The sequence below is a fragment of the Vitis riparia genome, chromosome 19 (assembly GCF_004353265.1).
Source record: "Vitis riparia cultivar Riparia Gloire de Montpellier isolate 1030 chromosome 19, EGFV_Vit.rip_1.0, whole genome shotgun sequence".
Lineage (NCBI taxonomy): Eukaryota > Viridiplantae > Streptophyta > Magnoliopsida > Vitales > Vitaceae > Vitis > Vitis riparia.
In genome coordinates, this window is record NC_048449.1 from 7,228,329 (window position 1) to 7,252,284 (window position 23,956).

The 23,956-nt window shown below is 37.5% G+C and overlaps 2 protein-coding genes across 4 annotated transcripts; one reads left to right on the forward strand and one right to left on the reverse strand.

The window, feature by feature from the left end:
- Positions 1–755: 755 nt before the first annotated feature.
- On the forward strand, positions 756–2,027 carry LOC117908122 (probable F-box protein At4g22030). The gene has a single exon (XM_034821792.1). It carries the CDS (start codon positions 756–758, stop codon positions 2,025–2,027), a length of 1,272 nt encoding a protein of 423 aa, XP_034677683.1.
- An 875-nt stretch (positions 2,028–2,902) lies between these two features.
- Positions 2,903–23,632, reverse strand: LOC117909439 (imidazole glycerol phosphate synthase hisHF, chloroplastic). 3 transcript variants are annotated; one of them, XR_004650363.1, is made up of 20 exons: positions 23,381–23,631; positions 23,173–23,255; positions 12,523–12,617; positions 11,714–11,817; positions 10,781–10,950; positions 10,567–10,681; positions 9,877–9,932; positions 9,745–9,783; positions 9,490–9,588; positions 8,504–8,566; positions 8,363–8,425; positions 8,181–8,263; positions 7,911–8,019; positions 7,777–7,830; positions 6,384–6,471; positions 6,199–6,236; positions 5,443–5,548; positions 4,686–4,852; positions 3,712–3,877; positions 2,903–3,411 (listed from the first exon to the last, which is right to left on the reverse strand). XR_004650363.1 is itself a non-coding variant. In XM_034823482.1 (19 exons), exons 1-19 carry the CDS (start codon positions 23,553–23,555, stop codon positions 3,818–3,820), a joined length of 1,767 nt encoding a protein of 588 aa, XP_034679373.1. In that variant the 5' UTR covers positions 23,556–23,631; the 3' UTR covers positions 3,546–3,817. The 3 variants fall into 3 exon arrangements, 2 of the variants coding, with proteins under 2 accessions (XP_034679373.1, XP_034679374.1); XM_034823482.1 differs by lacking the exon at positions 2,903–3,411 and having other exon boundaries at positions 3,546–3,877; XM_034823483.1 differs by lacking the exons at positions 2,903–3,411; positions 8,363–8,425 and having other exon boundaries at positions 3,546–3,877; positions 23,381–23,632.
- Between the last annotated feature and the right edge of the window lie 324 nt (positions 23,633–23,956).

A 23,956-nucleotide genomic window follows, 5' to 3' on the forward strand; every position in this document is an offset into this window, starting at 1 on the left:
TGATACCCGCTAATACCATATTTAATTTTATATATAATCGGGGCGGGGCCAGGCGGGGTGAAGCAATACCCGAACCCGCCCCGGGTTTAAAAAAAAATCTCAAACCCGTCCCAAACCCGTTTAGAAAAATAATATCCCGTCCCATTAGGGGCGGGGCAGGGCAGGTACCCGAAATGACCCGTCCCATTGTCATCCCTACTTTTCATAACTTAGTCCTTTTATAACTTAAAATATTTATAGAGATATACTCATCAACTTTATAAGAAGTGTAATTACAATAAAATATAAAGTTAGAAAATATTTTATATAATATTTTAAATATATCTAAATGCGAATTTGAGAGATCCTCCCAATAGGTGCGTCATTCATTACGTACTCCTTAGTCTTTGATGTATCCATTTCTATGAGAAAACCCTCATCTCTCGTGAAGAAGGGTGTGTCCCCACATACTCATCCTGTTTATAAGTCATTTAGTTTCCTTATTGGTGGTTTACTGATTCCAAGTAAAATTCATGACATCTAAGCAGAAAGAATATTATGGAAAGGGCAAAATTCAGACAAAGCCATGGAACTTCATTCAACGCGTAGGAAAATGGTTACACGCTCTTCATTTCCTACTTTCCTCTTCTTTAGATATATATATCTCCATCACATGTCTCCCTACTCTTCAACCCATAATCAGTCCTTCAAAGCCTCGAGATCCGATACAGCAGCAGAACCTGTACCACTGAGGCTAGATCGCATAGCCAGTGATCATGGCAACCATTCAAGCATCATCTCTTATCTCTTCTTCTTTATCTTCTTCTTCCGCTTCAGCTTTTCACAGAGACATCAGAGCAGCTGCCTCAAAACCCCGGGCAAGCCATCTTTCAGTTCTGAAACTTCCTTATGGAAACTTGGTTCATGAACCGAGCAGAAAAAATCCCTTCCAAACCATAAAATCTGTAGAAATGAAGCCTCTTGTTGGTAGTAATATGAGAAATGATGAAGCAAACTATAATTCAAAGGTGGTTGAGGAGCTTTATGCCATAATGGAAGCTGTTGCGGACAGATCAGAAATGCACAAAAATATTGGTGTGCAGCGCGATAATTGGAACCGTCTTCTCCTCAACTCTGTAAATGGGATGACATTCACAGCTGCGACAATGGCTGGACTTGCATCTCTGAGTGGTGGGGGTGCAACACTTTTGGCCTTGAAGCTCTCTTCCACCATACTCTACACAGCAGCTACTGGGATTTTGATGGTGATGAACAAGATTCAGCCATCTCAGCTTGCAGAAGAGCAAAGGAATGCAGCTAGACTGTTTAAGAACCTTCACCAGCAAATCATGACTGTTGTTGCAGTTGGAAGCCCCAGTTTGAATGATGTGAACGCTGCAATGGAGAAGGTGTTGGCGCTGGACAAGGCCTATCCCCTTCCCTTGCTAGGGACGATGCTCGAAAAGTTCCCAAAAACTGTGGAGCCTGCAGTGTGGTGGCCAAGAGAAGTGAGGTCTCAACATGAGAAAGTGGCTGGGGGGTTGGAGAGAAATGGGTGGAGTGAGAAGCTTGAGGAGGAGATGAGGGAGGTTGTTGGGGTGCTGAAGAGGAAGGATGCTGCAGAATATGTGAGGCTAAGCAAACTAGTATTGAAAGTGAACAAAATTCTAGCCATATGTGGCCCTCTTTTCACTGGCATCGCCGCCATGGGATCGGCGATGGTGGGATCCTCACCTTGGAATGGGTCGTGGGCTGTGGTGTTGGGTGTGGTGTTTGGAGCTCTGGCCACAGTGGTAAACACATTGGAGCATGGTGGGCAGGTGGGTATGGTGTTTGAGATGTATAGAAGCACTGCCGGGTACTTTCAACTCATGGAAGAGACCATAGAATCAACTTTGAAGGAGAAAGTAGCAGGGGAAAGGGAAAATGGAGAATTATTTGAAGTGAAAGTGGCTCTTCAGCTTGGAAGGAGCCTTCCTGGGCTTCAAAACCTAGCCAACACTCATTCCCCTTCCTCTTCCACTGAATTTGCAAGCAAGCTCTTCTGATCTTGATTCGTCTGTACCTAGTTAGAGTCTGATTAACTTTTTGTAAACCGTCAGTATGTTAATTAACAAAAAAATTTTATCACAATTCATAAATGGGTTCTCTGTAGATCAGTTTGCATCCAACTCATAACATAGAATTTTAAGCTCAAATTTGTTACGCATTGAAGCTAATATTGTTCAACAAAAACTCAATAATTAATATTATTGACTTCGTTAATTAGCAGATGAGCATCAATTTCTGTGTACATGACATGTTTTCCCAGTCAAGCACGTGCCGTGATCATTACACTATACACACATTATTCAATCACAATCTTATTGGCTGAACTTAATTTTTTTCATTATTGAGAACGATTGTGTAGTCCCACACGCTTGAGGAAGAATCCGACCCTGTACAGTTTACTCTCTTTCTCCTCCTAAACAGTACGGAATTAAAATGAAGTCGATGGCCCATTATTTAAAGGTTAGCAGTACGAAGTACATACCATGCTCCTTCAAGTCCACTATAAGCCAGAAAGACACGACAATTGATTAGACCGTGATTTATCAGAAAGAATAAACCCAACATGTGGTGTTCGCACCTTCCATTCAAATCAACTACCTTGCGAAGCATTTTGTATCCACAAACTCAACGATCTCCGCCGTTAATTACGTAAAATGTTTTGTCCTTTCATTGATTTGGGGCAACACCTCATGTGATCTTTTATATAAAAAATAATAATAATAATAAGTATTATAGCCGTGTATTGTTTAAAGAATTAAGAAATTCTCCAAAATACATAAATTAATCGTATCCAACGTAGCTCAGTCAACCTCCATGACATGTGGTTGAAGGATGTGAACAACGTGGTTCATAATCAAATGTGCATGTCAGTACTTAAGAATATATGGGCATTGAATGAGCGAATCTATCAAATTATAAATTCCAGCACAGTCCCACATTTAAAACACTAGTGTATTGTAATGGACGTGATTTAGATGTTGAATATTAGGAGTTTAACGTAAGCTTTTGTTTGATATTTCAAGTCGATCACAACAACAAAGATAAAAACATAGACCAGACTGCTATTTCCACGAAGCAATCTAATAAGATAAAAGAGGGACTCCGGAATTCCGAGAATTCTTCCTTTCTAAGGTTAAAAAGGCCACTGAGGCTTCAAGGCATGAAAAAGATGGCTAGTTTAAAATAGAAGGCACTTGGGGACTGTTTTAGTCACCGGGCATGAATGATGAACACGGTTCACGTAGTCCAAATGCTTAGGCAAATAACCAAGACCCGACAAACCTTGGGCTTCTACTGGTACTGCACCCTGCCATGTGATTCGGGTTCTAAATGATATTGTCGCACATCTTACTTTGAATGACAGAAAGGATATGATGAAACCTGGAAAATTTGAGTGAAAATCTGAAAATTTTGAGAGAAAATAGAGAGAATAAAATATATGTAGGTGAAATGCAACATCTTTGGAAATGGAATATATCATGACATGAGATAGAATATATCCAATCAACCAAATATGACTTAAGGAAATCATATCAATACTAGATAATCAAAGATAAGAGTATGTAACAATGAGTAATAAAATTTAGCTCCGCAAGCTCATCAGCTGTGCTTCTTACAATTTAAATTAATTGAAAGCATTTTATAAGCAGTACAGAGCCGGAAAAGTAACTTAGAACTCACAGATGCTCGGTCAAAATCATAATTCAGACATTTTTCTTTGTTTTTCTTGCTTTTTATTTTTTTGGTTGCTGTGAAGTACTGAAAAGGTATATCAGTGATGATCATGTTACATTCTGACTTCTATGCCTGTCTCTAACAAGTGCTCCTTGACAGACTGAATGGGTACCTACAAGACAGAACATGGAACGTATGAACCAATGAAGATCACATATTGTCGCAAGTGAAAGGTAGTTGACAGATTGTATACCCTTAAAGGTAGAAGAATTTTCACACACACACACATGCACGGAGGGAGAGAGGGAGAGGATCACATAATATCACCAGCAAAAGACTATACTATCAAGAATTTAAGGTGTTTTTGAGGCCTTAGTTGTCAAGTAAAGAATTTGGGGTACGATCGCCTACTGCAACCAGTAACAGAAGCTATACCATCAAGAAATTGAGGTGTTTCTGAAGTCTCAGCTGTCCGGCAAAGAATTTGGGGTGTTTCTATTTTGACCTATCATGTAGATGATTAAGATAACATGGTTGGATCGAATCATTCACTACCAACCACTCCAGTTGTTTCTTTTGCATATGAATGTAACACATGTTCCCAACATTCTTTTCCTTCAATTGAATATGTTATTTCTTCTACCAGTTACAAAGCTATGAAACTGATGGCCTAGCTGTATTGGCACCTCAAATAACATCAAGTGAGATCCTATAGGCTCCAGGAAAATTTTATATATGTTGTGAATAAGGAGAGTCAACAACAATATGGTTTATACAGCAACTGATCATCACAAAGTTTGGCGCAGGTAGAGAGTTTAGGAGGTGTTATTCAGTTAAATGATTAGCAGCAGCCTTCCATAGAAAGAAATGGTAGATCCTAATTGACGATGATAACAGTCTTCATCAGCATTTGAATTCTGTTTCTTATATATATATATATATATCTATTAACAATTTTCCAAGGGACTTCAGGAATGTACCTCCTTCCGGTGGAAAATGCCAGCTGCAAGAGCAGCAGATGCATTTGTTTTCTTGAAAACCTCTGAGAAATGCTCAACTACACCCGCACCACTACTTGCAATCACAGGAATGCTCACAGCATCTGAGATCAGCTTTATTAAATCTATATCAAATCCTTTCCCTTGACCTGAAAGGCAACAAGAAAGCAAACACCACACTGCCTTCAGAATTAAGAAGACACAATCTATTGATGTATATCAAATTAACAGCCATTCCCCTCAAGATGTAATCAAGTGAGTCCAATGATGGTGATAAGTCACCCGCAAGTGAGGAAATCTTTGCATAGAGTGAATGGTCATGAAAAGAACAGCAGTGCATTTAGAAAAGAAGAAAGCAATTGAATCATTTTCAAAATATAGGCTGGAAATTAAAATCTTGCATTAATTTAATTCACAACCACCAAGCATCTCAAAGTGGTAGTCCTGTTAATTTAGACTGATAACCACATCATATTACTTTTGGGGAAAATTTTCAAAGATGATGAAAGAAAAGTTTATTCCATTTTTTTGCAAACAGTTGCAGTTAATTATCAGCTTATCTGTCATGTTGACCATTCCGCCACAATTTGTATGGGCTCTCTCAAATGTTGAAGCATTCATTGTCAGTATGAATGAAAAAGTCTTTGTTACCATTTCCTAGAGAATTTTTCTGATAAAAATTTGCATTCAATAATAACATGAAACAGATATTTTTCAAGGAACTAGGAGTCATTATCACCATCACAATCAATGCAGTTGAGTAGTATTTCTCCAGCTCCCAGCTCTTCAACTGCTTTTGCAAGCTCATAAGCTCCAATTGGTCTACCTTCTCGCCCACCATTAACCTTGAGAATCATTGGAAGAATGTCATTTCAAATGCAAAATAAAAAGTTAACAATTCACCAAGTAAAAGATTGTGTCCTATTTTCATCTAGTAGAAAATGTTTAACTTAGTAGTATTCCAAACAGAAAACTAGAAAATGGGTTTTAAAGGCATGGTTTATGTGGTAATCACAAAGCTTTTGCAGGCCATAATTGCGGTAGTGCTTAAATTAAAGATTCACATCAACAAATCTAGGCACCCCCCAAGAGAGCCCAGATTGATGTAATGGGTCAAATCGAACTTTTTAGTGCAAGCTTCCTGCTGCTCAGGTGTCCAACTATCCCTCTCCCTCTTCCCTTCTTTTTACTTTTTAAACCCATTTGAAAAGGATCAACCAATTTTTAGTTGGGTCAACTCGAAGAACAATTATTAAAGATGGCCAATTTAAGGCTTCAAGAACATTGTAATTAAATAATTCACATAGAGAAATTTATGTGCCTCTCTTTTTTGTCCTTTTTAAGCCTTTTTTTAAAGCATTGGATCACACTCTCTTGCCCATTCCATTTTTATTTTTTTTTTTCATTTTTAATCCCAGTTGAAAAGGATTGGCTAATTTTTATTTGGGTCAGCTTGAATAAAATTTATTGGAGGCAGAAAGCATATAAAACTTACAGTGCACTGGTACCAGGCATATTCCTCTCCATTTGGCCCTGAAACCAATATTGAAAATACAATGAAAAATATTCCAATTGAAATATGAATAGGAAGTAGAATCACGTGAAATGTCCGTGCACAAACATAAATGCAAACAAATAAATCCAAGCAAACAAAAATATCAAGCATAGCATGTCTGTTACCTGGGTTTGTCACCCTAACAGCCTTGAACTCTATATCATCAGGAGCATTGACGTAAACTCTACGGGGATCAATGCTTACAACCACTGCCTGTAAATAAGTATTAAATCAACTTACTGACAAATTGTTTTCTATAAAGGTTACTCTTTAAGCAAACAATTCGATTTGAAATATAAAGCTACTTTGGCAAAGAAAATTTTATAAACCCAAATAGTAAAAACAGCACAATCAGTTAATTACTACCAAATCCAGATTTGAACAAGGAATCCTAAGGAACTTGAGGAGAACATAGAAACAGTTAACTTAAAAAACATTGCATACATTCAGGGAAGAACCATGATATTTCTTTGATCAGAAACAACAATTTGATGAAATGACTTAAATTATTAAAGCACAAATACAGGTGGGAAATCCTTCCATACCTTAAAAGAACTAATCAAAACAAAAAGGAGACAATGACAAACTTGAAGGCAAAAACAAATAAGCTATAAAGCTTAAGCATGTTGGAAAAAAAAGTGCAACCCTGTTTGTCCAGGCAAAAACAAAACAACTATCCAGCTTAAGCATGTGAGAAAAATGTACAACTCAAGATGGGAAAAAGTCCCCTGCAAAAGGTCCAACTGATTAGCTCCTCACTTGGCTAAATGGGAAGTACAATGATGTGGACATTTATTTGGGAAGAAAATAATCCTGTGTCAACCAATTCATGGAAATAGTAAAGATAGTACGATGTGAATGAAGCCATGAGCAAGAGAAACTGATCAGTAGTTACAAGAGCATAAGCTACCAAGGGAACAGATAGCATACACTATCAATTGGTGATAATCAACCCAGAATCAAATCAATCAATGCTAAACTGTTAGTATGAATTAAAACTCTGCAGCAGGTCCTAAAAAACTTTAATCACTGACCAGCAGAAAGGTCCAAAAATTAATAAATGCATCATCCTGATTTGGAAAAATTCTTTGAGGCAAATAATTATGACAAAAGCTCAACGAAAAGAATCTACACAGATTTTTCTTGCTTACTGTGAATCAAAATTTTAAGAATTTTAAGTGATTCATTTAGGACTACTTCCTTAAAGATAGAATATCCTTCCTATATTCCCCCTATTTTGTTATAATCCAATCTAAAAACCGTCTTTCACAGCACCTGAATCTGGTTTCTTAAAAGTAACGTTTTGGGGATCATCTGAATTATTTCCATTAAATCCTTTACTTGAACATTAAAAGACCACAAATCAAGTATTTTAAAGGAAAAAATAACTAGATCAGCCAGAAAAATGCATGGTAGGAATTCTAGATTGTGTCATAGTTGACAGATTAATTTTCATAAAATATAAATAAAATCGATGAAGAGCAGTAAGGCATGCAGACACATGCAATAAGGGGGTACCTGGTTTCCATAAACTCTTGAAATCTGTTCTAAGCTGGTCTTTCCGGTCTTCACCTGAAAAAGGCAGTTCAGGACATGTTATAAAAGAAAAGATGAGATCAGCTGAAGAAATAGATAATGAAAATACTGCATACTCCAGTTCTTATATATTCTTCAGCAGCATAAACTGCATCGCTTCCAATAGAAATTTTATCTGCCCCCGACCTGAAATATTCTGAAGCAACTTCCAAACTAGAATAATACCTGAGGAAGATATTGGTTTAAAATATAATGTATCCATAATAGTTCACTTTCATCTCAAGAAAATCACTTAAGGAGAATTAACATTTAATAAAAAAATTAAAAGATAAAAATAAATTAAAAAAGAACGACAATCATCCAGAAAACAACACCCAAGTGTGTACCTGCCATTTGCATCTGTAAAATCTCTAATTCCACCTCCGACTGTCAATGGTACAAAAACATTTTCTGATGTGTATCTCAATATCTAAAAGCCATAAAATCAGATCTTAATAGTATATTCTTTCTTTGGATTTCTATACAAAGATTGACATTGAACATCTGTTGCAAATACTTAATAACAAACCTCCAACATGGGCAAATCACCTAAAGGGAAGTCTCGGAAACCAGTAATATTCAGAAAACTGACCTGCAATAAAATCATAAGGCTTGAAGTAGAATAGCATTGCTCCATAATATTTTAGCATGAAAAACTAGGGATGCTAACCTCATCAGCTCCATCTATGTAATACTGTCCAGCAAGCTCCACCGGCTTGCCAAGGTTCCTTACCTTCAAATTATAACAATGCAAATTAACAACAAATAAAATATGTTATTTATCTTCCAACAGATAGGGATTGATCAGATCAACAACATTGATTTTCATACACTTGACATAATAATCAGACTACATAAATAAATAAAAATAATAATAAAATAAAATAAAAAACAGCATTTATATTAAACCAGATGTAGCTAATGGAGACAACAAGAGCCATACAACAGATTCACTCAACATTGCTAAAACAAAGATCAGAAAAGCTAGCTACTAATGGTCCAAAATGGAGGAGATATAGTGAATGAGATGAGCATATCACAGGGAGAGGGCACATCATAAGTTTAGACCAAGGATGATTGGTAAACATGCATAAACAGGAAGAGAAAGGAGATGGGAGGCATGTGCAAAAAAGAGCTCCAACTGATAACTCGGAATAACAAGAGGGTTCTAAAGCATCCAGTTATCAGCTATGAAAAACATTCTAAACAGTCATCGCCAGTTCAAGGTAAATAATAAAATCATTAAAAAAATTACATTCTGGCACATTCAAGTACAAGCATCAGTATGGATCTTATGACATACAGGGAACTCTCTAGCTAATTAGCATGTCAAACACCCAAGACCATCTTTAGTTGCTTCTAATATGATCATGAGCAGATGAATCTTTCTTTGTTCTCACTGTGTGTGTACATCTGTGAGTGTATTGGTCTCTTCCTGTAAATGTGTTCTTTCTTTTGGAAGATCATGTGGGGAGGCAAGTCCCAAAATGAAGTAAACACTATCTCTCATATTCAATAATTTATGATGCATTGATGCCTAATGGTTTTTTGTATTTTTCCATCTCACATAAGTGCAAAACTTTCCATGCTCAGTAATCATAGATTATAACCATATAAATTCTGTAATGCTGGAGTTAAGAATAGTCTTTTACGTACCTCATTCTCTCCTGTATTTTCTCTTACATCATACTGGTCTCCTTTGGTTACAACAAGGTCTCCTTTATCATTTGTCCTCACATCAAGACAAGCAATTACCTGAGAGAAACAATACCATTTAGCATGATGCCTTCTCTAGACAGCATATAAATACATTCAAATGAAAGAATCATTAAAATGACATGAGCTAACACTGCTGCATTAAGAACAAATAAAAATTAAACCAATTAAAAAAAAAAATGAAGAAACAATTACCCTTTTTGCAAGTTTTGAAGCCCTCCCTTCCCCTGGTTTCTGTCTCCAAATGAAATTTTTAGATTGTTAATGGTTTAACAGAGAACTCAAGCAACATATTAAATGCATACATGTCAGAGGTACAAAACCAACCTTTGTTGTGGAAGATTTTGGATACAAGAACCTTCTCAATATAGACAGCCCGACATCTGAAACATTCATTCCAATGTAAAATGGAAAGATAAGAACCACAATTATTGATGCTATTATGTAAAGAAATGGGTCAGGAGTGAAATACAACATTTCTAAAGCAGTTCAAATGATCTGGATAATGATTTTCAATTCAGATTCAAATTGACATTGTTGGTAGGATTAGAGCCCAATGTCAGAAGACACTTAAACTTTTATGTGTTTTTGTGTGGAAAACATAACCTTGCAAGATCTGAGGTCTAAGTAAGCTAGGACTTTCCCTTCCAAAAGTAGCCACTCCATGTGAGAAAGAGAAACAGTGATCTCATATCCTCAGTACAATGAATAAAATGAAAAATAAAACATAAAAGAGCAAGAGATCTCTGTAATAAACTAAGAAAGCCTTCGAGGACCACTAGAAACTTCACTGGCCTATTTGAGGATACTAATTGAGTCAGTATCCTCCCTTTGGAGCTCTACTAAATCCAATTCCCTAACATTTAAGTGTTTAAAAAAAGTTTAGTTGGAAATGAAATAAAACAAGCAGGCATTTTGACATGGTTTTTCCTGAGGCGGAGTCCATAACAACCATGTATTTTAAATAACAACATGAAAACCATAAAGAAAAAGAAGAGGAAATAAATCATGTCTTGCCTCCACTCTTCTCTGGATGAAACTGAACTGCATGCACATTTCCCCTTCTGACTGATGCTATGAAATTATCACCATAATTGCAAGTAGATGAAACCCACTCTTTGTTATCATTTGACTACAGGAAAAATAGAGGAACTTAGATCAGGGAACTTCATGCAAGTCAAAGAAATAGTTAGTTGAAATATGGAAGAGCAACAAGCAAGGGAAAACATACTGGCATGGCACGGTAAGAATGAACAAAATAGACATGACGGTTTCCAATATCATCCAAAATTTCAGAGTCTTTCACTGTGTGTAAAGCATTCCATCCAATATGAGGTACTCTAAAACCATTAGTTGAGTCAAAACGCCCAACAACACCAGGTATCAAGCCAAGACCTCTCACTGAGAAACATGTACAACTGTCAATTTAAGTACATACAAAAAAAATGTGAAAATGTAAGCTCTAGGCATACATTTGTTAACTTTAAATCTTTGCATTTATATATTAGTACTGAATAACCCAAAATAAAAATGGAAGAGGAGATCAAAGAAGTCAAACTATGCAACCAAGAAGAGGATAGCATATGTGACCAAAGAAGTCGATAGATGGGCTATTATTTGAACATGATAGTCCCGCTAAACAAATTTCATTAAATAATGGAAAAGGGTTATGCCTTACAAAACATAATAACTCATCTAACCTCATTCAAAGTATCATGAAATATGAACTTGACCATTCAATTTTCATGAATCCATAGTCACCACAATAAAAGCAATATGAAAAAAGTTTGTATCCAAAAATCCCAAGTTCTTTCTATTTCCTTAATGTCAGTTTACTCTTCCCTCCATACAACGTTTTGTAATAAGAGTAATCATAAATGCTATGGGGCTACCATAATAATAGTAAAAAGTTGATATATTTTTTCCACCAACAAGAAACTGCCAACATCATAATCAATTAGTATGATGCTATCTATACTAGAGAAGACAAGATATTCCCGGTTACCATGGGAGTAGTGGAAAATAGTGTAACATCATTATCATTCAACACTTTATAAAAATAGCAGTATTCCTGTCATGCTGCCTTATGGACTAAAGATATGTTCAATAAAAGAAAGCAACTGATAAGGAACTAGAATAAAGAAAATATGCTTAAAAAATTGACCTGGTCCATTTTCCTCACTGGACTCAAAAAGTAGCTGTAGCCCAAGACAAATGCCTAAAAATGGGCGATCATTCTCAATGTAAGTACATAGAGCTTCAGCCATCCTGTAAAAATTAATAGAAAAATGAACTTCTATACTAAAAGATGTGATTTAATAGTAAGAATAATAACATGAAAAAAGTGAAGCTAGTTCAAATAGAAGTAAAAGATCTAATTCAACTCAAGCCAGTAGAGCATATTGGTCATCTTTTCTATGCTTGTCTTAAAAAGATGATAGCATAAGTCAATTTCCTTTTATTTGCAGCAATATTCACAAATGTTGTACAGTAGACCACATGTACATTGTCACTTTTTCACTCACCTCAAGTGGCAATGGATTGGGGTAGGAAAGGGAAGGTTGCAGGTTCAATCCAATTCAACAACCAAAAAAGGGGGAAAAAGTGTATGTCGTCATTTTTTGCAATTCTAAAGTTAATTCCTAAATGTCCAGTACAATGCATGAAATACAATTTGAATCATATTATTGCCTTTTGAAGTAGCTAACTGAGAAACATTTGTACATCACGTTGCTAATATGCGGTCAATAACCAATTGAAAAGGCAAGTGCAACTACTAACTGCCCAACACAATTGAGTTGAATTGCAGTACCCTTTGGACAAATTCATTGTTCGGATAAATTAAGAGTTCCAAATTCAAGTTGATAAAAAGTTGCCTTTTTTGCACAAGCATCTCAACTACTATCCTAATATTACATTATTGCAAGCCCCAAAAGCACAATTTTAGAGTATATTATATACAACAACACTAACCCTTTCTTGTTTAGTACATCCATGGCTGCAGCAAATGCCCCAACGCCCGGAAAAATAAGGCAATTTGCATTTAGAATGTCTTCTGGAGTTTGCACCTATAATTATCAAAAACAGACATTCATAAAATATGCTGATTATTCATTGCTAAGACTAAATCAATCCAAAAAAAATAAAGAACAAAAAAAAGGAGCTTTTTTACACATAGCTTCTATGGAAGAAGTAGAAAAAGACCAGAAAGAAACTATTAGAATCAGTTAGCTAGTTCAGTTAGACGGTTAAGCTTAATCTGTTCTCTTTAACAAACAATAACAGTGTAGCAGAGTTTTTCTTTGTCCAGATTCAATATACAGATTGCATATAAATAATAATAGAGCTCACATAACAAAGCATTCTTTTGGGATTCTTAAACCTTCTGGTTATCTCTCTGAAATCTAATGTTCTCCATTAACATCCTCCCTAAGTTTCTGAGCATGGTATCAGAGCATTGTTGATTCGTATCCATGGCTGCCACAAACCAGTCTGCTAATAGCAGTGAAGCTGTTGAAGCTTCTCATGGATCACAACCTTCCTCATTGACTCTGCCTTTTTCTTCAACCTTGAACCCTCTGGCATTGAAACTTGATCGTCATAACTATAATTTTTGGTAATCACAAGTTCTTCTTGCAGTTCGTGCGCATGGATTGGAAGATTTCATTCTCAGCACAAAGCTTTGTCCTGAACAGTATGTTCCAACACGTATTAGTCCTTCCTCATCAGAGGTAATTGATAAAATCAATCCTCATTACATCAATTGGACTAGACTTGATCAGTTCTTGGTTAGTTCGTTGCTTTTGTTGAATATAATGTATTTATAGTATACAATCTTTCTTTCCTTTCTTAATATAGGTCACATATATGGTAGTTAGTTCAGTCTAACTTTGTATATATATATATATTTTTTTATCAATAGTCTAACTTTGTATATATATTTATTTATTGTAAGAAGTTAATCATATGAATGAGAATTAAGGTTTTCTCTTTCTCTCTTTCAACATGGTATCGGAGCCAAGGGAGAAAACTTTATTCTTTCTAGTTTACCCGTGTAATTAATTTCGGGAATCCGTCCAGTGACCGTGTTTCATTCCGGTCACCTTTTCCATCTCCCAAAGCTTTCCAGTCAGCCATATCGTGGTCAGAAAACCCTCATCACCGTCAACATTTTTCCGGCGATATTTTCCGGAGACTTTTCCAACGATATTTTCCGACACCGACCACATCATCAAGAGCGCAAAGAGGAGATATGCAACTTTTCTCAAAGCACCGGAACCAAAAACCGATCCACGCGCCGTTTTTCTCCGGCGGCCTGAATCCCACGCGCCGACGGGTGAAGGCGCGTGGCCCACTTTCTGGTGTCGAGTTTCTACCAGCAGGCTCATCAAGCGTCGTCTTGCACTTCTAAGCCTCCGTCAATCCTCTCCGAACCCTGCTTCTCCATTTTTTTTGGCATTTCAGCCTCCACGGGTCTTCTTTCAGCCTTTTCCGGCTTCCGACAACAGCTCTCTTCCTTGGCCGAGACTTGTGTGTGCCTTGGGAAGGCCTCTTCTTCATCTCCAGTCACTTTTCTCCTTTGTTTGGGTCCCGACATACCAAGTTCTTCTTCCACAGCTATGATCCGACCTCCTTTTAAGGCTCTCTTCGATCCAAACGTGATTCAATCTCAGGTGAAGTGGATATGGCGACTAAAAATCCTATTTTTACATCCGTCATCTCTGGGTGCACCTATTGTAATAAGCTTGGTCACACTCGAGATCGTTGCTATCAGTTACATGGACAGCCTCCTCGCACTGCCCACATTGCTCAGTCATCTGATCCTTTGCTATCTCGACCTGACTCCGCTGCAAGCTCCACATCTCAGAATATCACCCTTACTGATAGTGATTATGATGCCTATCTCCGATATCAGGCAGCCATATCAGCTTCTGTTGCTTCTGTTTCCCAAACCGGTAATGTCTTTGTCTGCTTTACTCAATCTCCTTGTCTTGGCCCATGGATTCTAGATTCTGGAGCATTTGATCATATCTCTGGTAATAAATACATTTTCTCCTCTATTACTACTATCTCTGCCTTACCTACTGTTACTTTAACTAACGGTTCCCAAACTATGGCTAAAGGTATTGGTTTGGCTCATCTTCTCCCTTCCCTACCTCTCCATTTTGTCCTTTATGCCCCTAAGTGTCCTTTTAATCTTATTTCCATCAGCAAAATAACTCGCACTCTTAACTATTCTATTACTTTTTCTGATAAATCTGTGATCTTAGAGGACCGGAGTACGGGGAAGACGATTGACATAAGGCGTGAGTCTCAAGGCCTCTATCACCTCACATCACCTTCATCTCTTGCAGCTTGCATTTCCACCGATGCTCCTCTTCTCATTCACAGTCGTTTGGGTCATCCTAGTCTCTCCAAGTTCCAGAAAATGGTCCCTCGTTTTTCCACTTTGTCGTCACTTGCATGTGAGATGTCAGCTTGGGAAACATACTCGTGTCTCGTTCCCAAAGCGTTTGAATAATCAGACAAAGTCTCCTTTTGAACTTGTCCACACTAATGTTTAGGGTCTGTGTCAGACCGCGTCTACTTTAGGATTTCAGTATTTTGTCACTTTTATTGATGAATATTCAAGATGTACTTGACTATTTTTAAGGAAAAATCGAGCTGAGTTATTCTCTATTTTCCATAAATTTTATGCTGAAATCCAAACACAATTCAATGTTTCTATTCGAGTATTACGCAGTGACAATGCTCGGGAATATTTTTCTACACCGTTTACTTCTTTTATGTCCCAACATGGAATCCTTCATCAGTCATCTTGTGCTCATACTCCTCAACAAAATGGGGTTGCTGAACGTAAAAATCAACATCTTGTTGAGACAGCTTGTACCCTCCTTCTCCATAGTCATGTTCCTTTTCGTTTTGGGGGGGATGTTGTTCTTACAGTCTGTTACTTGATTAATCGTATGCCCTCATCTATATTACATGACCAAATCCCTCATTCCCTCATTTTTCCTACCTAACCTCTTTATTTCCTTCCTCCTCATGTCTTTGGTTGTACTTGTTTTGTTCATACTCTCACACCTGGATAGGACAAGCTCTCCGCCAAGGCTACGAAATGCATCTTCTTGGGATACTCTCGACTTCAGAAGGGCTATCATTGTTATTCCCCTGACACTCATCGTTATTTTCTCTCCACTAATGTCACCTTCTTTAAGGACTTTCCATTCTTCTCATCCTTTGAATCTCTTCTCATTTCTGAAGCATTGCCACTTCCCTATATATCCCCCCCTTCAGATGCGCTCTCTCGTCCTCCTCAAGTTTATCATCGTCGACATCGTGCTGTTGCTCTTCCTCTCTCTTCAGTTGAGGTACCTGATGACTCACCTCCTGTCCCACCGATTTCTCCTACCCCGACCCTGTCATCTACTGACCATTTGCTTATTACTCTTTGGAAAGGTAATCGATCTACTTGTAATCCTCATCCTATTTATAATTTTTTGAGCTACCATCGATTATCTTCATCCTATTCTGGCTTTGTCTCTACTTTATCCTCTGTTTCTCTTCCTAAGAGCACTAGTGAGGCATTTTCTCATCCTGGGTGGCGACAAGCAATGGTTGATGAAATGGCTGCTCTGCATTCCAATGGCACATGGGATCTTGTTTCTTTACCTCTTGGTAAATCTACAGTTGGATGTCGTTGGGACTACACTGTTAAAGTTGGTCCTGATGGTCAGGTTGATCGCCTTAAGGCCCGCTTGGTTGCTAAAGGTTATACTCAGATTTATGGTTGTGACTATGGTGACACCTTCTCTCCTGTTGCCAAGATTGCTTATGTTCGCTTATTTCTATCCATGGCAGCTATGTGTCATTGGCCTCTTTATCAGTCGGATATTAAGAATGTTTTCCTTCATGGTGAACTTCTCGAGGAAGTGTATATGAAGTAACCGCCTGGTTTTGTTGCTCAGGGGGAGTCTGGTTTAGTGTGCAAGTTACGCCGCTCTCTATATGGCTTGAAACAATCTCCTCGAGCATGGTTTGGGCGTTTTAGTTCAATTGTTCAAGAGTTTGGAATGCTTCGAAGTGAAGCAGATCATTCAGTTTTCTATCATCATAACTCTTCGAGCCAGTGCATCTATTTGGTAGTTTATGTGGATGACATTGTCATTACAGGCAGTGATCAAAAGGGTATCCAAAGACTAAAGCAACACCTTTTCAACTACTTTCAAACCAAAGACTTAGGCAAACTCAAGTACTTTCTGGGACTTGAAATAGCTCAATCTAGTTCAGGTGTGGTTATGTCACAAAGGAAGTATGCCTTAGACATCTTGGAAGAAACAGGTATGTTAGAATGTAAACCTGTTGACACTCCTATGGATCCAAATGTCAAACTTGTACCAGGACAGGGGGAGCCTCTAAGAGATCTTGGGAGATATTGATGACTTGTAGGCAAACTGAACTACCTCACCATCACTCGGCCAGACATCTCTTTTCCTGTGAGTGTGGTTAGCCAATTTCTACTGTCACCATGTGACAACCATTGGAATGTTGTGATCCGCATTCTTTGATATATTAAAGGAACATCAGGCCAAGGTATGTTGTATGAAGACAGGGGTCATACCCAAATTGTTGATTACACAAATGCAGACTGGACTGGTTCACCCTCAGATAGGCGTTCCACCTCAGGGTATTGTGTTTTTATTGGAGGTAACTTAATATCCTGGAAGAGTAAGAAACAAGATGTAGTGGCCAGATCAAGTGCTGAAGTTGAGTATCGAGCTATGGCTTTGGCAACATGTGAACTCATATGGTTAAGGCAACTCCTTTAGGAATTGAAATTTGAAAAAGATGAACAGATAAAGCTAGTCTGTGACAATCAAGCCGCATTACATATTGCATCCAATCCAGTCTTTCATGAAAGGACCAAGCATATTGAAGTTGACTGTCACTTCATTAAAGAGAAGATTGCATCAGGGTGTGTTGCTACAAGTTTTGTTAATTCAAATGATCAACTAGCAGACATCTTCACTAAATCTCTCAGAGGTCCTAGGATTAAATATATTTGTAACAAGTTTGGTGCATATGACATATATGCTCCAGTTTGAGGGGGAGTATTGAATATAATGTATTTATAGTGTACAATCTTTCTTTCTTTTCTTAATATAGGTCACATATATGTTAGTTAGTTCAACCTAGCCTTGTATATATATTTCTCTATTGTAAGAAGTTAATCATATGAATGAGAATTAAGGTTTTCTCTCTCTCTCTCTCTTTCAACAGCTTTCTTCAATTTTCGAATCTGTCTATGGTCATATTGTTTGATGCACAACTTCATTTGAGGTTTGGAGAACACTTGAGAGATTATTCATCACTAAATCTAAGGCTAGAATACTACAACTCCATTATTTGCTGCAATCCACTCATAAAGGCTCCATGTCAATTTCCGATTATATCTGGAAGCTGAGAGGAATTGCAGACACATTGTCTGCTACTGGTCAAGTCATAATTGATGAGGAGCTTGTCATGTATATTCTTGGAGGTTTGAATAGCGAATATGATCCAGCTGTCATAAATTTGACATCTAGGAATGCTGATGTTTCTCTAGAAGAAGCATAATTCCTGCTGCAAAGCCAAGAAATGAGTATTGAACAATGGAATTATGTTATTTTAAATTCACAAGGACCCTCAACAAATTATGCTATTAAGAGAGGTCAAAATTCAGGAGTTCAGAAATATCCAAACTCAAATTTCTATCATGGAAAAGGTCGTGGCACAGATGGTAGAGGCAATGGTAAACCAATTTGCTAGCTCTATGGCAAGGTTGGACATGTGGTAGCAAAATGCTATCACAGGTTTGACATCAGTTTCATAGGAAATTCAGAATCTGAATTGTCACAAATAAGAAATGCCCAAGGAGATGGTCAGCATCAAGCCTACATAGCCTCCCCTGAAACAGTCATGGACTCAAATTGGCACATGGGCAGTGGTGCTACTAATCACATAACTGCAAATCTCAACGATCTTACTATCAAGGATAACTACAGAGGCAAAGAGAAACTCACTGTAGGTAATGGCCAAAATCTTGACATTAAACATGTTGGTTCTACTTCTTTCACTTTGCACACTAATTCCCAACCTTTACATCTCAAAAATATTCTTCATGTTCTCTATCACCAAGAACCTATTGAGTATTTCTCAATTTACTAATGATAATAATGTCATTGTTGAATTTTATGCTGATTGTTGCTATGTGAAGGACAAGATCTTGAGGAAAGTAATATTGCAAGGCATTCTTAGGAATGGGTAGTACCAATTAAATGTATCTGGTCTTCACTCAATGTTAAAGTCTTTTCTGACTTCTCAAAATGTTGTTCTACCATCTGTATACTTAATTGAATCAATTGATTCAAGAGTTTCAACCAGTTCAGACACTTCTACTTCTATGCTTACAAAAGTGTTCCGCTACTAGTTTGAAGCCTTGTATTCTTGAACCCAAAGTCAATACTAAGGCTGCACTCTGGCATTACAGGCTAGGACATCCTTCTAAATTTGTTCTTGATCTTGTTCTCAAGGACCTACATGTCCCTAATGCAAATAAACTTGATTTCTATACTGCTTGTCAATATTGTAGTATTATCAACAACCTTTTTCTTCTTCAATGAATAAAACTAGTTCACCTTTACAACTTGTGCATTCTGATCTTTGGGGTCCAACTCCTCTTTTATCAAATGAAGGATTTCGCTACTATATTCATTTTGTGGATGATTTTACTAGGTTCACATGGATCTACCCCTTACATACAAAATCTGAGGCAAAAACAGCCTTCTTGCATTTTCAATCCTTTGTGGAAAGACAATTTGACAAAAAGATTAAGTGTCTACAAACTGATTAGGGGGGTGAGTACCAAAGCCTATTACCTTATCTTAATCAAGTTGGCATAGCTTTTAGTCACCCTTGTCCCCACACACATCAACAAAATGGGAAAGCTGAGAAGAAAACAGACACACAGTTACGTAGGCCTAACATTTTTAGCTCAAGCTCATATGCCTCTTCAATATCGGTGGGATTCATTTGGGGTTGGGCTAAAGTGTACATTGATATGGAGTCAAATTCCCTAATAGGATTCTTGGAGTGGTTAGCCTCCAATTAGGGGTTGGGTTGTTTTGTTTTTTGGTTGAGAGGCCATAGTCGCCTCGTATACTCCCTGTATGCTTTGCGGCTTTTTAGCCTTCTTTAATATATGTGCTTGTTTATCAAAAAAAAATATCGGTGGGATTCATGTTCAACTGTTGTGTATTTGATAAACCGACTTCCAACTCCAGTTCTCAACCACCTCTCACCTTTCGAAGTGTTGTTTAAACAAAAACCAAATTACCATTTCCTAAAATCTTTTAGTTGTGCTTGCTATCTACTCCTCTAGCCTTATAACAAACACAAATTTGACTTTTACACATCCAAATGTGTCTTTTTGGGATATAGTTTAAATCACAAAGGGTATAAGTGCCTTCATGCATCTGGTCATCTTTACATTGCAAGGAATGTTAATTTAAATGAGTGAATTTCCTTTTTCCACTGGCCTCTTCCTTTCTTCATTAACATCCAAACCTGATACATCTTTATCTCAGATGCCTTTTATTATTCCAACTCATTCTCATAAGTTTCATTCAGCCACATCTCATTATTCAGATTGTGTAATTGGTACAACAACTGAAGCAACCATTCCAAGAGAAGTCTCTACATACGAGCAGATTTTTTTTTTTTTTTTTTTTTGATTGGAAACGCCACAAAGATATATTAATATAAAAAGAAGTACAAGAAGAAGGATGAGAAATCCTCCCACCAAAGACAACTAAATTACAGGAAAATACACATAAAACAAACGAACTCCCACTAAGGACCAATCCCTATAGAGTACACACCGCTATCCAATCCAACTGAATCACATTAAGGGGAGTCCCCTTAAATGCCTTGGAACAGAAAGCCCAAAGGGAAGCAAGGAAAACAATAGAGTCCCAAAGGAACTCTGAATTCCTTGCTTTATCCTCGAAAATCCTTGCGTTTCTTTCCCACCACACAACCCGAATTAGAGCTATGCTCGCAGCTTGCCACAAAACTATTCCTCTCTTAGAATTACCGAAGCCTTTAAATTTGATGGACATCATGTCATATATGCTCCTTGGGGAAACCCAATCCATCTTAGCTAACTAAAATAACCTGTGTCACAACCCAATCGTCAAGGAACAATGAAGAAAAAGGTGATCTGTTGATTCCCCGTGCTTCATGCACAGGATACAAATATCAGGATTAAGGGCTTTGTAGGGTCTTCTCACTTGTAAGATGTCATTAGTATTCACCTTCTTGTGTGCCACTAACCAGACAAAGGACTTCACTTTGAAAGGAACTTGAGAATTCCACACGAACTTTGAAGGAAAGTTCTGAGGAGATCCAGAAGATTGAGATAATGCTAGAAAAAAGGATTTGACTGAAAAAAGTCCTGAAGAGGATAATGGTCATAATCTAGCATCTGGGACCGAATGAGAGAGATACAAATCATCAAGAGACCGCATGAGGCCTTCTAAGTCCTCAATCTCAGAATCCACTGTCATAATCGAGCAGATTCCTCACAATCAGCATACAGAATCTGTTCCGTCCACTGTCAGAATTTCTTCCCCAGCATCTAAACCTAATGTTGAGCATATTTCTTCTTCTACTTTATCCCATCCTCGTTCAACCTCCATTCATCCCATGCAAACAAGGTCAAAATCCAGTATCTACAAACCCAAGGGCTTTAACTCCATTACCACAACACCAACATGTAAGTCATCATCTTGATCAGAACCAACTAATATTGCTCAGGCCCTAAATGATCCAAACTGCAAATTTGCAATAATGGATGAATATAAAGCTCCTATGATCAATAAGACTTGGAGTTTGGTGCCTTATTCAACAGGAATGAATGTGGATGAGAATAAATGGGTGTTTAGAGTTAAATGCAAACTGGATGGAACCATTCAAAGATATAAAGCGAGGTAGGTGGCAAAGGGTTTTGAACAAACACCTAGTTTAGACTATTTTGAAACTTTTAGTCCTATGGTTAAGCCTTCTACCATTAGAGTCATTTTAGCATTGGCTGTTACAAAGGGTTGGGATATTCAACAGATTGATATCAACAATGCATTTCTTAATGGTGATTTGCAAAAGGTGGTATACATGACACAATCTGTAGGCTTTGTTGATGCAGCCAAACCAAGTTATGTTCGCAGGTTACACGAGTCCTTGTATGAGTTAAAACAAGCCCAAGAGCTTGGCTTGACAAGCTAAAGAATGCATTACTTGATTGGGGATTTCAAAATTCTGTAGCAGACACTAGCTTATTTATTCACAAGAAAGGCAACACACTTATCATTTTGCTAGTCTACATTGATGACATCCTAATCACAGGCACTAATGCTTCTCAAGTCAATCAAAAAGTTTGCTCTCAAGACACTTGGATCATTGAATTACTTTCTTGGTTTTGAAGTTCACAGGGGTTCTTCTGTTCTCTACCTCACTCAGACCAAGTACATTATAGATTTACTGAAGAAAACTGGTATGAATGGAGCAAAGAGCATTTCTACTCATAAGCTTTTTGGAAATAAATTGTTTCTATCTCTAGGAGATCCATTTGAAGATCCTTCCCTATACCATAGCACAATTGGTGCTTTACAATATCTAACTATGACCAGGCCAGACATCTCATTTGCTGTTAATAAACTAAGTTAGTTTTTACATGCTCCAACCATTGATCATTGGAAGGCTTGCAAGAGAGTCCTTAGATATCTTCATGGCACAGTTGGTTATGGCTTACATTTCAAACCAGCTAAAGGTTTATTTCTTGAAGGGTTTTCAGATGTGGATTGGGCCAACAGCTTAGATGATTGAAGGTCGACTAGTGGCTATTGTGTGTACTTGGGTGGAAATTTGATTCAATGGAGCTCAAGGAAACAAAAGGTTGTTGCTCACTCCAGCACAGAATCAGAATACAGGTCGTAAGCTGAAGTGGCCACAGAGATTCTTTGGCTTCAGTCTTTGTTTCATGAGTTGGAAATTAAAATTGCAGGTTGTCCTATACTATGGTGCGAGAATATTGGAGCAGGTTCATTACCTTCCAGCCCTGTGTTTCACACCAGGACAAAGCATATCCAGATAGATGTGCATTTTATCCATGAAAAGGTATTGGCCAAAGAGTTAGATGTTAGATATATTTCCACTGAAGACCAAATTGCAGATGTGCTCACTAAACCACTTTCAGAAGCACGGGTTGAACAACTTCTAAACAAGCTGACAGTGGCTCTATCCCCGTTCAGCTTGAGAGGAGTGTTAGAATTAGTTAGCTAGTTCAGTTAGCTGGTTAAGCTTCATCTGTTAGAATATAACTCTGCATCTTTAACAGAATATAAATCTTTAACAAACTATAACAGTGTAGTAGAGTTTTTCTTTCAGATTCCATGTACAGATTGCATATAAATAATAACAGAGCATTCTTTGAAACCTTCTGGTTATCTCTCTGAAATCTGATGTTCTCCATTAACATCCTCCCTAAGTTTCTTAGTAGAAACCAAAAAAAAAAAAAAAAAAACTCACATCTTTGATATCAAATCCGAGAAAGCGAATCGCGTTCCTCACACTACGGACATTGCCGGCACCGTAATCAAGAAGAGTAACGACTGAGCACGAAGAAATGAAAAACGAATACATAATCGATTCTATATTGAAAAACCAAAAATGGATTGACAAGTAACCATAAAAAAATGAGCATAATCAGTTCTACATAGAGAGAAAATGAGAGTACCATTATCCGCGGCCCCGGAGCAGCGAATTGAAAGGGTTCTTGATTTGAATTTGAGGTTGGTTCTGTGGAAATTACGGTGAAGAATAAACGGTGTAGATGAAGGAGAAGAAGAGGTGGAGAAGGAAGATGAGAAGAAGCGAGATTGTGAGGAAGCAAGTGGCGGCGCCGCCTCCATTGAAGATCAATGCTCCCGCACAGTCGCTCACAGCAGCAGTCGTTTCTGTGTCACTGGCTGAGAAAAAAATGTCAGTGTAGAAGGGGAGACATTCAACGAAAACTGAAGCGACCGCCTTTTCGTGGGTAGTGAAAAAGGGCCTTGGGCATGGCCCAGAACCCGAGTCCATTTCAAGCCTGGGGCTGGGGATTCAAGCTTGGATTGGGCCAAAACCTAAGCCCGTTTGGAAAATATATAAGTAAAATTGACATCTTGAACATTATTGTGAAAATATTTTTTTTATTATATATATATATTGATAAAGGGCCTGTTCTGAAAATAGTTTTTTTTTTAAAATAAATTTTAAGATTTTATATTATTTTTTACAATATTCTTAAAAAAAATTAAAAATATTCAAAATA

Excerpts from the sequence above, each read along its gene's own strand:
- LOC117908122 (XM_034821792.1), top strand. The coding sequence starts at position 756 with ATGGCAACCATTCAAGCATCATCTCTTATCTCTTCTTCTTTATCTTCT.
- LOC117909439 (XM_034823482.1), bottom strand. The coding sequence starts at position 23,555 with ATGGAGGCGGCGCCGCCACTTGCTTCCTCACAATCTCGCTTCTTCTCA. Across the intron at positions 9,589-9,744 it reads CTTCAAAACTTGCAAAAAGG|GTAATTGCTTGTCTTGATGT; the intron begins GTAATTGTTTCT and ends TGTTTCTCTCAG. Across the intron at positions 8,264-8,362 it reads GTGATTTGCCCATGTTGGAG|ATATTGAGATACACATCAGA; the intron begins GTTTGTTATTAA and ends TATGGCTTTTAG.